We start from the raw sequence: 14727 nt of genomic DNA on the forward strand, positions 1-14727 counted from the left end.
CCTCTGCCTCATCTAACCTACTGTTTATTCCTTCCAGAGTATTACTTTAGATATTGTGTTCTTTATTTCTGACTGGTCTTTTTTTCATGCTGTTGAGTATCCTTATAATGATTACCCTAAACTCTCTATCTGATAAATTACTTGCCTCCATTTCATCTAGTTCTTCTTCTGGAGAGTTCTCTTGTCCTTTCATTTGGAGCCTGTTTCTTTGTTTTCCCATTTTGGCCGCCTCTTTGGGTTTGCTCCTATGTAATAGGTAGATCTGCAAGACTCTGGTTCAGACCTAAGTCAAACCCTGCCTGTGACTGGCCCTGGACAACCTTTTTGGAGCTATCAGCAATCCACATTGTGTGGCTCCCTCTGCCAGGCCTGTGCAGATGACTGCTTTCACTGTTTCTACTTGTTGTCCTTGTTTAGTTTCTTTTTGTCTTTCTCCTTTTTCTGCCTTCTTTGGCTTTAATTGAGCATTTTTTTTTCATACTTTTATTTTCTACTCTGTTAGCAATTAATTACACATATTTTAAAACTTTTTTTGGTGCTTGCTGTTGAGTTTCAAGGGTATGTTTACCACTCAGTCACCCCTTCTGTTAAGTCACACTATACTGCTTTGCTGATTATGCAAGTGTCTCAGACCACTCTCTTCAAAGCTCTCACTGCTGTTACTTATTGCACGTATTTCTTAGCATATAATTGTCAATACATTGTTGATTATATTATTATTATTATTTTTAAATGTGTTTTATTGATTACAGTGTTACATTTGTTCCAATTTCCCTTCCCTCTGCTCCCCTCCACCCGGTGGCCCCCCTCCCTCCCCTTGTGCCCCCCCTTTTAGTCCATGTCCATTGGTTGTGCATATAGTTCTTCTCAACCTCTCTCTGTCTATTCCATTCCCTCCTACTATGTTTCTTAATTCCTATACCATCTTCCTCCCTCTCCCCCTCCCTGCTGACCTCCCCCCAATATGCTCCCCATACCTATAGTTCTTTTCCACTCTCATTGCCTATTTAGTTTGCCTTTGTTTCAATTCCCTAGCTTCTGTTGTTGTTTCTTGTGATGCAGTTTTCATTTTAGTGTTCATAGTTTTGATCCTCCTTTTTCTAAACCAGTCCCTTTAACATCTCATATAACAGTGGTTTGGATCTAATGAACTCTTTCAGTTTTATTTTGTCCTGGAAGCACTTTCTCTGCCCTTCTATTCTGAATGACAGCTTTGCTGGATAAAGTATTCGTGGTTGTAGGTTTTGGATTTTCATTAATTTGAATATTTCTTGCCAGTCCCTTCTTGCCTGCAGGGTCTCCCTTGAGAAGTCAGCTGGTAGTCTAATTGGGACCCCTTTGTACATGATTCTTTTCTTCTCTCTTGCTGCTTTTAAGATTCTCTCTTTATCTTTAACTTTTGACAATTTGATTATAATGTGTCTGGGAGCGGTTCTCCCTGGGTCCAGTTTTTCTGGAACTCTCTGTGCTTCCTGGACCTGTAAGTCTATTTCCTTCCCCAAGTTTGGGAATTTCTGCTTTATTTTATTTTCACTTAATTTTTCAATTTCTAGTTCTTCTTCGCCCTCTGGCAATCCGATAATCCGTATGTTCGATCTCTTATAGTTGTCCCAGAGGTTCCTGATCCTCTCATCATTTTCCTTGCTTCCCGTTTCCTCTCTCTGCACTGGTTGACTGTTTGTTCCTTCTCTATGTTCTGGTTTGTTGATTTGAACTCTGGATTTTATTTCCTCACCATCTGTCTCGTATGTGGTTTTGTTCCTTTCAGTATGAGTGTTTTTCAATTCTTTTTCATCTTTTTCCAGATCTTTTGTTAATTCTGTAAGCCACCTGATAACAATGGCCCTGAACTGAGCCTCTGACAGGTTTCTTATTTGTTCATCTGTCAGGTTCTTCATCTGTTGCCTGGTGAGCTGCGCCACTGGGATTTCTATAGTTGTCTGCCTCATTTTGACAGATGCATTTTGTTTTCTTGGGCGGGCTATAGGGGGCAGTGCCTGTGTACTCGTCACAACCCAGCGACCGGCGGCGATCTGCAACCATTTTTGCAGCGCTGTGGCCCTTTATTGTCACAACCCAGCGACCGGCGGTGGTCCAGCAACCTTTCTCGCCGTGCTGTGGCGCTTTGTCGTCACTGCCCAGCGACCAGTGGCGATCCGCAACCTATTTCGCAGCACTGTGGCGCTTTGTGTGGGGGCGGGGGTCCAAGATGGTTTCCTGCAGTTATTGCACTAGGAGGGCGGGATCCGTCCTCCCAACCTCTGGGCCTCACCGTTTGGTGATGTGGTGGCTGCTTTTCCCAGCGTTGGGGTCGCAAGCTGCTGGGGTTAGACTGCAGCTGAGATTGCTCTCCCTGCTGCTGTCCCTGGTGCTGCCGCAAACAGCACCGCCCACTTTTGCTCTTGTTACCTGGCCAAAGAGCGCCGCTGGTTTATAACTTTGTATGTTGGGCTTCCGCGTAGTTTTATTTTCTGGAATTTCTAGTTATCTTTTGTTTTGAAGTAGTTGTATTCCTCTCTAGTTGTAGAGGGAGACCAAGCATGTCCGTCTAAGCCTCCATCCTGGCAAGAGGTCCTGATTATATTATTTTAAACAAAGTGTCATCTGATATATTAATTATGATAAGAACACCAAAGATATTTTACCTCCATTTATTTATTTTCTAATTCACTACCTTCTACATTTACCTTCTTTCTGCTGAATCTTTGAAAGTTTCATTCAAAATAGGTGTAGTAATGACAGATTTTCTCATTTTTGTCTAAGAAAGTTTTATTTTTTATGTTTTGAAGGGTAATTTTGCTTGACACAGAGTTATAGCAGAGTGGTCTTTTTCCTTTGAAACTTTAAATTTTATACTCTGCTCTTTCTTGCATAATTTCTGATAGGAACTGTAATTTAATTCTAATTTTTCTCTCTTTATAACTAATTTGCTTTCCTTTCTGGCATTTTTCAATATATTATTATTTTTGTCTACATTGAATATGAGATAATTGGTTGTGCATTTTTGTTTTTCATTTTTAGTGTGTTATTTATCATTATTTTTAGGAAAATCTCACTGATTGTTACTTCATTGATTTTTTTATGTTCCTTTTCTGTCTTTTCCTTCATGTATTCCCATGGATAGATTTAATTTTTCTGTTTAAAGAAAGTATCTAGGGTTCATGGATATAGTTTTCTGACTTTTCTGTTCTTTTTTTTTCTTTGCATTAGACTTCAACGAGATATGTATTTTTTGAGTACAGGTAATGTTAAAAACCATATTTGGGGCATACTTCAAAATATTGTGTTTATTTTCTCTTTTCCAATGTTGTCCTGATCTAAACTATCTGATGGATTTAAAAAAAGAAGTTCAAGATTTTTTGCTTTTTTTATTGTAGTCTCAGAAATAGCAGCTTCTAATACTTCAATGCCAGACCAGACACTGGAAGTCTCTGATTCCCACTTTTTCATCATTGACTACTGACAGCTTTAAAACCCCATCCCTCCTCTTACCCCTTGTGCCCCACCTGTAGGAGGTGACGGGAAAGCCTGAGGGCTTTCTCCTTTGCAGTAGCAAGAGATTGAACCCACAAGGATCCTGCCCTTGCGTGTGAACTCTCACCTGTGCCCACCTCCTAACCTCATAAAACAACAAGTCGATGCACCTTTGCTTGTTCTCTCAAAGTATTTTATCCTTTCCTGAGAGGCCTCCAAGACCTCAATTATGGATGTATTAAACCCTTTCATACTCTGCTGATAGTGTGTGCTGTCATCAGCTAAGAGATCCCATGCTCAGGGGTTGCGCTGTCATGCTCCTTGACTCCACAAGGGAGCTTAGAAATGACAGAAGAAGGAAAGGCATTGTCTAAACACACAAATACTAATACCCTTGTGTTACAATTGCCTATAGTATTCAGTATAGCAATGAGCGGTACAGGTTTGTAGCCTAGGAGCAATCTGCTCTATCACATAGCCTAAATGCTTGGTAGGCTATACCATCCAGGTGTTCCCACAAAGATGAAATTGTCCAAACAATACATATCTCAGAATGTATCCCTGTAAATAAGTGGCACCAGACTGTAACTTTCTAGGCCATCATATTGGACAGAGAGAGAAAGGAGTAACTGAGTCTGTAATTGATATTACACAAGAAAAAAGCAATGCTGGTCTGTATGAATATTATTCAGCCAGCTGCAGCTGATGACTTTTAATGGTCTGGAGACCTTTAAGATGATATGGCTACCTGGAGCTTGCTAAAACTGGCATTGTCATAACCTCCTGGACTCATGTTTGGTGATGGCAGTAGAACAAAGAGCTTCTAGTTTTCAGTAAGTATTTATTCACTGAAACCTCGTGCAGATTTAACCTTCTGCCTCATGGAGTATTGTAAATAGTGAGTGATAAATTAAAAAGTTAAAAAAATGTTTTTCACAAGGAATTGATCATCTTAAAATGGTAATACAGACATTGACAAAAGTAAGTTTAAAGTTATTCATATGGAAAAAGACATGTAGGTAATGATCATTACAATAGCTTTATTAACTCTGTTCTACACACTCACAACCATAAACCTACTTTTACCCATCCTGGTATTTATATCATTTCTATAACATTTTTTTCTATTCCCAACATGCTCTGAACCCTGACAGCAGAGGAAATATATAAAATATAATGTGATCACAGTAAAAATGTGTAAATAATTTCCATGTGTTCATGATGGTGTTAAATTTATGAGGAAGTATTTGTGGACAGAGAGTAAGTTTCTGATGATCAAGTCATAGGTTAAATGTTTGGAGATGAAATAATCATATGTAACAGTCCCTTAAATGGAGCCTATGTGTCTAGTGCTGTCTGTCTCATAAATTTTACTGTACACATACTGGTGGTGTTTCAGGACTCAGTGACATTTGAGGATGTGGCTGTGAACTTCAGTCTGGAGGAGTGGGCTTTACTGGATTCTTTGCAGAAGAAACTCTATAGAGATGTGATGCAGGAAACCTTCAGGAACCTGGCCTCCATAGGTAAGGATGATGAGTCACCTTCATTTCCTCATGTGAAGGACAAGTGATTCTTACCCATCAGTACTGTGCTGACATGTAATGTAGGAATAGAGGACACTGGTAAATAAACTAGGCATAGTCATAGCTCATTATAGAACTAGAATCTGATAATTTTCTACAATTTCTAATACTTTGGAATTACATTTCTTTGTCTGCATTTTAGGGGAAAAATGGGAAGATCATGACATTGAAGATCAGTACAAAAGCCAGGGGAGAAAACACAGGTGAGTAACACTCATAATGGAGAGCAGTGTCTCAAGTGAGAAACCTGTTATGCTATACAATTTTTATTTTTTATTTTTATTTTTTAAAGATTTTATTTATTCTTAGAGAGAAGGGAAGGAAGGGAGAAAGAGAGGGAGAGAAACATCTTTGTGCCCAGTTGCCTCTTGCATGCCCCCAACTGGAGACATGGCCGGCAACCCAGGCACATACCCTGATTGGTGACCTTTGGATTTGCAGGCTGGTGCTCAATCCACTGAGCCACACCAGCCAGGGCTCTATGAAATTTGTAAAAGAATCAACTCAAACTACCCCTGCTTCAAATTAATTACTTCTCAAAATATTTTCACCAAATTACTTTTATATATATGACATAGATGTCTAGTGTTTGCAAAATATTTTACATGGAAACAGCATTAATGGATCCTATATATGATGGTCGCTGTTTTAATAACAGCAAGGCTGAAGTTGTCTTCCAGAGCTTTTAGTGCATTCAGTGTCCAACAATTTGGAAAAGACAGTAAACCTGTATTTTGCAGTAAATAAAAAAAAGGTAGTTCATATATTCTACGAATAAATATAAAATTATTAACAAAGAAATTAATAATGTGCTTCTTGTTATTTACAGAAATCAAATGGTAGAGAGATTCTGCAAAGGGAAGGAGGATAGTCAATGTGGAGAAAACTTCAGCCTTATTCCAAGTCTCAGTCTGAAGAAAACACTCCTTGGAGTAAAACCATGGGGATACAGTGTATGTGGGGAAGTCTTCATGCATCATTCATCCCATAATGGGGACATCACATGTCACATGGGACACAAGCCATCTGAGTATCAGAAATATGGAGAGAAACCATGTAAATGTATTGAATGTGGGAAAGGTTTTACTTATACTCAATTTTTTCAAAAACATGAAAGACATCACAATGGAGAAGAATCACATGAATGTGAGGAATGTGAAAAAGCCATCCTGTGGCTCAAAAGCCCTCAAAGACATGTGATCTCACACACTGCAGATGCTCTTTATAAATGTAAGGTGTGTGCGAAAACCTTTACTTCTTCAACTTCTCTTCAAACATGTGAGAGAAGCCACACTGGAGAGAAACCCTATCAGTGTAAACTCTGTGGAAAAGCCTTTCAATATTATAAAAGTTTTCAAAGACATGAAAGAAATCACCCTGGAGAGAAACCCTATGAATGTAAAAAATGTAGTAAAGCATTTAGGTATCCTAGTCATCTTCAAATACATGAAAAAACTCACACTGAAGAGAAACCCTATGAATGTAAGGAGTGTGGAAAGACCTTCAGATCATATAGTTCCTTACAACCACATGAAATGACTCACACAGGAGAGAAACCCTATGAATGTAAGGAATGTGGAAAAACATTCAGATATTACAGTTCCTTACAAATACATGAAAGGTCCCACACTGGAGAGAAACCATATGAGTGTAAAAAATGTAGTAAAGCATTCAGTGCTCCCAGTTGTCTTCGAAAACATGAAAGAATTCACAGTGCAGAGAAACCCTATGAATGTAAGGATTGTGGAAAAGCTTTCAGATTTTACAGTTCCTTACAAACACACGAAAGGACTCACACAGGAGAAAAACCCTATGAATGTAAGCAATGTGGAAAGGCTTTGAGATATTACAGCTCCTTACAAATACATGAAAGGATACACACAGGAGAGAAACCCTATGAATGTAAGGAATGTGGAAATGCATTCAGATGTAACAGTTTCTTAAAAATACACAAAAAATCTCACACTGGAGAGAAACCCTATGAATGTGAAAAATGTAGTAAAGTATTCAGTACTCCTAGTAATCTTCGAATACACGAAAGAACCCACACTGCAGAGAAACCCTATAAATGTAAGGAGTGTGGAAAAGCCTTCAGATATCATCGTTCCTTACAAACACATGAAAGAACCCACACGGGAGAGAAACCCTATAAATGTAAACATTGTGGTAAAGCCTTCATTTGTCGAACCACCATTCAAAGACACATGAAAATGCACACTGGAAATACACCTTATCAGTGTAAGGAATGTGGGAAAGCTTTCACTTGCCTTAGTTTGTATCAAAGACATGAAAGAACTCACACTGGAGAGAAACCCTATGAATGTAAACAATGTGGAAAAGCCTACAGAGATCACAGTTCCTTACAAAGACATGAAAGGACTCACACTGGAGAAAAACCCTATGAATGTAAGGAATGTGGAAAAGCCTTCATTTGTAACAAAATTTTTCGAATACACATGGTGAGAGTGCACACTACAGAAAAACCATATAAATGTGAAGAATGTGGGAAAGCCTTTAGTCATCCCTATTCCTTTCGAAGGCATGAAAGGACTCACTGGATAAAACCTCTTGACTGTAAATAGTGTAGGAAAGGCCCTGTCCTTACATGTAAAATTCCTACTGGGAAAAAAATTAAAAAATGGAAACATAAGAAGAATTGATGTAAATTAATTTAGTTATAGTGTTCTAGAAAACTTTGAAAAATTATTTTAGAGAGAAAAACAGCATTTTGTTGTTCCACTTATTTATGCATTCATTGGTTGCTCCTTGTATGTGCCCTGACCAGGGATTGAACCCACAACCTTGATGTATCGGGACAATGCTCTAACCAACTGATCTACTTGGCCAGGACTGTTCTAGAAAACTTTCAAGATTAAAGAGTTGTTATTAAAATAGCAAATAAATTATATTCACCAGGTTTCTTTAAGTGCATAATGGGACATGGGATTTCTGCTACAGTAGACCCTTGAAAAACTCAGGAACTATTTTCCATGCAGTTGAAAATTTGTGTATAACCTAAGCCAGCCTTCTGCATAAATGAATACCAAACCAAAGATCAAAAATACAGTTGACACTTGAACAGCCCAAGTTTGAAACTGCACAGGTCCACAGTTTATATTCTGCATAAAAGTAGACCTGTGCATTTCAAACTTATGTTGTTTAAGCATCAGTTACTTGTAGAAATGAATACTGAGGTGAAATTATTCTGCAATTTGTCTTCCAACTATTAAGATAACAATAATAGGTAGTTTTTTATCATCAGTTAATATTGTCTTTTTACATTTTGAAGCCCATTAGATCCATGGGTGAATTCAAGTTTATTTCTAATATGCAATTAGGTTTACTTTTTAATGATATTTTATATTTTTCATGTTAAGGGGCCATTGAAAAATGATATTTGCTGGGATTTTCCTATTGGTTTTATGACAGTTCCTGGGTATTTATTCCTTTATATCCTTACTTTCTTACAACTCCTTTTGTGGGGTGATAGGTATTAGATACTTTTTCCATTTTCTGTTCTAATAAACATGGAAGAAATTTTTAAGGATGTCAAGTTTATGAAAGATTTTAGTTTCATGTGAATTATTTTCAGATTTCAGCCTTTACTTGTGTTTTTTCTTCTGACTTGCATTTGGTGAATAGATTATTTAAGAAGAGAGAACTCTAATAGGAAAAAAATAGAGTTGAAAATATTAACTCTGTATACAGTGTTAGAAACTTGATTTTTTAGAATCTATACACTTTGTGGTTCCATATTAGAAATTACCAATAGCCCCACAGTATGTGATCTGGAAGGCAGAATGGAAGAAGTCATTAGATGGTAGAGCCACCACACAGGGAGAGGTACATAGTGGGTTTGAAGACACCATATTCCACTCATTTTTTTTTTTTTTTGGTTGTATGCCCTTCTAGTCTAGAGTATCCTTGCAGCCACCACCAACTGTTTGATTTCCATTTTTTTAGATCTAGGTTTTCACTGGTGTCTTCACAAATGGCACATCAAAGATCCATCAGAGTTCGGATTTTCCTGTAAGCCCTCTTGTGTCCACTGGGGATCTTATTTAGACTTTTATGCTTGCGAGTATTCTCTGATTCTCTTCTTTTCTGGGTTATATCAGTATAAAGTCTAGTTTGTATAGGAAACACCCTATGCTGTCAACAGTGCTAGTGAGTATGTTTTCCTGATGACCTATGACATCTGCAATGGTGCTGTCAAAAAAAAGGACATGGGATATTGTTTCTCTGCTTCTTGTGCAGTGACTGCCTTGACCTGGTCCTTTCATGTGAGAATTAGCACTTTCCTCTTGTCGGGAAGGCTGTGGGTGTTTCCTGTCACCTGTAGCTGAATGTAATCCCTCAGCATGTTTTCAATTATGTTTGATTGTATATGATTAAAACTTTGTGCATATTTTTTCAAACTAACATATGCAGTTGCTTCATAGATACATTTTATAATAAAGAAAAAGAAAAAAAAAAAAAAAAAAAAAATTATGTTTATTATGTTCCAAATCATTGACTTGAATCCCAGTTTTCTTCCTTCACCATTGGTTTTGTGTGGATTTTCCTTAATTTCACTTAGCATAGCCTTTACTTCTTCTCTTATGCTTTTGCCGTACTCAAGCATACCTGTGAAGCCTGTGAGCATTTTTATCACCAGTGTTTGGAATTCTGCATCTGTTAGGTTGGCTATCTCCTCATCACTTAGTTCTCCCACTGAAACCTTGATCCATCCCCTCTTTTGGGCCATACTTCTCTGTCTCCTCATCTTGACAGGCTCCTGTGCTTGTTTGCCTCTGTGTCTTAGGTAGGGCTGTCGCTCCTGTTTATGTTGTAAGGGGCAGAGCCTTAGGTTCTCTCATCAGTACAGGGCGACCTGTTTCACCGTGTTATGGCACTGTGTGTGGGGGAGGGGTCTGAGAGGGAACAATGCCGCTTGCTTAGTACTCGCCCCTGTTCCAGGCATTTCTCCCACTTCTGTATGGGACTGGCTCCTCTCTAGCTGTTGCCCTGGCCATCATTCTTAGAGTGGATGGGTCTGCAGATGTTCTAGGACCACGGGAGCCCTTTAAGCAAGTGGACCCTGCTGAGAGACCAGCAGTTTCTTCCTCAGCTCCAACCCCCCACTGGTTTGCACAGTCAGAAGCAATGAGGCTTGATTTTCTCCGGTGCTGGCACCAGAGCTGCATGGTTTCGTGAGGAGCTGGGAACTCTCCCCAGGTGTCCTTCCTGACTTTTTAGAACATGTGACTGTGCTTTCCTCTGGCCTGCTGCTGCCTCCGCCACCACCACACTTCGTCCTCTCCGCCCCTCCTACCTGTCTGGATGAGTATTTCTTTTTTATATCTTTGTTTGTTGAACTTCCATGCAGTTTGGTTTTCTGGAACTTCTGGTTGTTTCTAGTTTTGAGGTAGTTGTATTCCTTATTAGTTGTGGAGGAAGACGCAGCCTGTCTGTCTGCACCTCCATCTTGGCCGGAAGTCCCCAAGCTGCCTGTCTTTAGAGTGTGGTTATTTCTTTATGCCTTGTTATAACCTAGAAAATCTCAAAATGGAAATGTGCTAAAAATTGAGCTGCTTCATAGTTGGGTGGCCACGTGAGCATTTAAGGAAGCGCTTTGTGGTTCTATCTGTGAGCACATTTTATACTGGTTCTTGTGCGTCCACCCATTATTTGGGATCATGGCACTTCTAAGGAAAGAGCAGGCTTGCACCCTCAAGCCATTCTACCTTCGATCAGTTACTGAAGTGTATTTCATTCCTTGATCCACAGCCTTTGTGTTAGGTATCCATTTTGAAGTATTCCATATCGTTTTGAAGGTCAAAGTAGTCACCAATGACTGAAGCCTAATTTAGATTCTTACATTGAAATCATTGTTGAAGGATACTGCTCCTCCACTACAGATGTCTTCTGCATATCATGAGTATGTTCATCAGAGAACAAGCACTCACCCAGTCTCATAATATAAAAGCGTTTTTAATCCCTCTTAACAGGTGCTGCTGCAGTTTATTTATAACCAATGTATTAAAATGAAAAATAATGAAAGGGTCCTAAGTGGAAGGTGGCAATTGAAATATTGCGGTATTTAAATCATAGAATTTTGTCAGGTTGATTTGTGGAAAGGACGAGTCAATGTTGGCTGGTAAAGGATGTTCTCATTGGCTTCCTGTAAGTTTGGAAGGTGCTTTCTGCAGTGTACGTAAGTGCGTTGTGCAAAATCTGGGCCTAGTAATTGAATTGATTGCTCCCTTGCAACTTCATAATCATATTCATATTTGGTTAGCTTTCATGCTCTTTGACATTTCTGATCTTTATGAAACATGACATGTATTAGAACTCTGTTGGCCTTCTAGACTTATTGCAGCGCAGACTTGAGATCCTCGTTGAAAGAATTGTTAAGAGTGTTTCGTATAACCCCTTTCTTTCCAGTCCAAGTTTGATCTCACACATAGAGAAGGTAAATGTACATTTTAATATTGCTGCAACATCTTGGTATGAAGACATGCTAAGCTTTTGAAATTCTTGATTTATATTTCCATTGCATTTCTCTTGCCTGAAAAGTATCACCAGAGCCTGAAGTAGCTGGGCTGTGTTAGTGGGTGTTTACGTTGTCCTGTGACAGCTACTTTTGCTAATTTGTTTTTACAGGGCAGTTCATAGTAAGTGAATGAAATGGCATGCTGAATATTTCACTGAGATTTCAGATTATCTAAAGAATATTTTCCAGTTTACTAATTGGTAGAGAATACTGAGTACATTGATGTTGACATGAGCAAATGGATTTTAAATGATTTGAAGTAAGTTTCATTAAAAGATGCTCTAATCACAGTCAGCAGGAAATGTCCAACTAGTTCTGCCTTCATTCACTCTGGTGGACCAGGAAATCTTGAAGACTTAGGGTGCGGTAAGTCTTTGGGGCTCTGGTTTTAGGGTGACTTAGGGTGGAGGAAATGATGGAGGCTTATTCATAGCTTTTTTGGCTCCTATAATCTTTACAAGAAAGTAAATAACATGTAAGTTATTAATTACCTGCACAGTTAAATGAACATTCTCTAAAAATCATGGTTGTATTGCTGGAGTTCCATAATGCATTATGGATTAGATATGTGGAAATTGTGTTTGTGACCCACTCTGACATGGAAAGCAGTAAATTACCTGGTACCCATTGCAGCAGAAATCTTTTCTAGAACACCAATGTGCTCATTAAAAAAAATCAGGAACAACCTAGCCAAATGCATTTTAGATTCCCAGGTTAAAACTTATACTATTTGTTCTACTTTTCATTCCTGTAAAAAGTTATAGAGACTGTTTGATCAAATTGACCACTAGGAAACAAAAATCCGAGGATATCAAATACAGTAGATATATATAACAGGGAAAGCAGATTCTGGAGTAACACCTTTCAGGATTCAAATTTCCCTTTTCCGCATACCAACTAGGTGATCTGAACAAGTATCTTAACCTGTCTGAGCCCTAGTTTTCTTATCTGTAAAATGGGGATAAGAATATTCCTCTTGTGATGTTCTAGGAATTCTCTCTAGGTCTGTGTTTATTTATATTTATAGTGATATAATATTTATCACAGTACATGGCACTAGGTAAGGACTCCACCAGTTAGCAATTATAACCAAAGTAATTTTATTTCTTCTTTTGGATACCTGTGGACTTCATATGCCAAGGCATTAACCAGATATCTTATTTCTACTGATTTTTAAGTTTTATGAAACCCCTCCTGTCACTCAGAACATGGCTGCCTAGAACCATTAAAGGGTTCCTGATGAGGATCTGATATTGGTGAGCCTACTGCCAAATTCATGCAGCAGGTTGTTGGGGATGTTTGATGCAGTAATGTTTTTTCCTCTGAATCCCATCAACATGCCTTTTCTCTTAAAGCCCTGACATAGTATGCTGAGGTAGTAAGTGCTCCGAGGCAGGGATGAAGGATTCTAATTATTTCTCAGTAAAAATAATATGATGCAGGTGGTTCTATAGTGTTAATGAAATCTAGCTACGTAACAAGCAACTTGTTCTTTGTTTCCTTGTTAGCATTCCATTTGTGCTGCTAAGTGGCCTTACTGTTTGGATATCTTTTCAGAGGCATTCCTGTGGGTCATCCTGACATTGTAACATTGTAAGCTCCATGCCTGATCGATAGGGGAGCCTCCTGGTAATCACTTTAAAGCACCCTATTGGATTAGGAGATTGATCAGGTATGCTGGTGCTGGTGTAGAATGTTCTGGATCACACAAACAATATCCCCAAATGACCTAGTGTTGCTGGTTCTAAGCTTCTGGCCCTTGCTGCATTTGAATCTGGCCTGTGTACTTGAGTAAGAATTGTCCAGCTCATTCGTCTAGAGCTCTGTAGGGCAGCAGTTTGATTCCCCCTCTCACCTCTTAATGTCACAGTATGTTATTTTTTAAAAATTATATTTTATTGATTGTGCTATTACAGTTGTCCTGATTTTTTCCCCTTTGCCCCCCTCCACCCAGCACCACCACCTGCATTCCCCCCACCATTGTTCATGTACATGGGTCATGCATTTAGGTTCTTCGGCTACTCCATTTTCTATACTGCATGTTCCATCCCATGGCTATTCTGTAACTACCTATTTGTACTTCTTAATCCCCTTACCTCTTCACCCATTCCCCCACAACCCCTCCCGTCTGGCAACCATCAAAATGCTCTCAATATCCATGATTCTGTCTCTCTTCTTCTTGTTAGCTTAGTTTGATTTTAGGTTCAATTGTTGATAGATTTGTATTTTTTGACATTTTATTGTTCAGAGTTTTTATCTTCTTTTTCTTAAATAAGTCCCTTTAACATTTCATATAATAATGGTTTGTTGGTGATGAACTTCTTTAGTTTTTTCTTGTCTAGGAAGCTTTTTGTCTGCCCTTTGATTCTAAATGATAGCTTTGCTGGGTAGAGCAATCTTGGCTGTAGGTCTCTGCTTTTCATGACTTTGAGTGTTTCTTGCCAGTCCCTTCTAGCCTGAAAAGTTTCTTTTGAGAAATCAGCTGACAGTCTTATGGGAACTCCCCTGTAGGTAACTGACTTCTTTTCTCTTGCTGCTTTTAAGATTCTCTCTGTGTGTCATTTTAATTATGAAGTGTCTTGGAGTGGGCCTCTTTGCATCCATCTTGTTTGGGACTCTGTGCTTCCTGGACTTGCATGTCTATTTCCTTTACCAAACTAGAGAAGTTTTCTTTCATTATTTTTTAAAATAGATTTTCAACTTCTTTCTCTTTCTCTTTTCCTTCTGGCACCCCTATGATGCAAATGTTTGACCTCTTGAAGTTGTCTCAGAGGCTGCTTATACTATCCTCATTTTTTAAATTCTTTTTTCTATTTTGTTCTGATTGGTTGTTTTTTGCTTCCTTATGTTTCATATCACTGACTTGATTCTCAGTTTCATCCACTCCACTGTTGTTTCCCTGTAAATTATTCTTTATTTCAGTTAGTGTATCATTTGTTTCTGATTGGATCTTTTTTTTGCTGTTGAGGTCCTCACTATATTCCTTCAGCATCCTTATAACCACTGTTTTAAATTCTGCATCTGACAGATTGCTTATCTCCATTTTATTTAACTCTTTTTCTGGAGTTTTGACCTGTTCTTTCATTGGGACTATGTTTCTTTGTCTCCTCATTTTGGCAGCAATTCCTGGGT

General features: G+C 38.6%; 1 protein-coding gene across 1 annotated transcript; it reads left to right on the forward strand.

Annotated features, from left to right (window-relative positions):
* The first annotated feature begins 4806 nt into the window (after positions 1–4806).
* LOC149999901 (uncharacterized) lies at positions 4807–8161 on the forward strand. Its single transcript, XM_090289656.1, has 3 exons — positions 4807–5000; positions 5203–5263; positions 5890–8161. The coding sequence occupies exons 1-3, from the start codon at positions 4967–4969 to the stop codon at positions 7640–7642; spliced, it is 1848 nt and encodes a 615-aa protein (XP_090145782.1). The 5' UTR covers positions 4807–4966; the 3' UTR covers positions 7643–8161.
* The last annotated feature ends 6566 nt before the right edge of the window (positions 8162–14727 follow it).

Source organism: Furipterus horrens, unplaced genomic scaffold, assembly GCF_987537825.1.
Source record: "Furipterus horrens unplaced genomic scaffold, mFurHor1.1.pri manual_scaffold_10, whole genome shotgun sequence".
NCBI lineage: Eukaryota > Metazoa > Chordata > Mammalia > Chiroptera > Furipteridae > Furipterus > Furipterus horrens.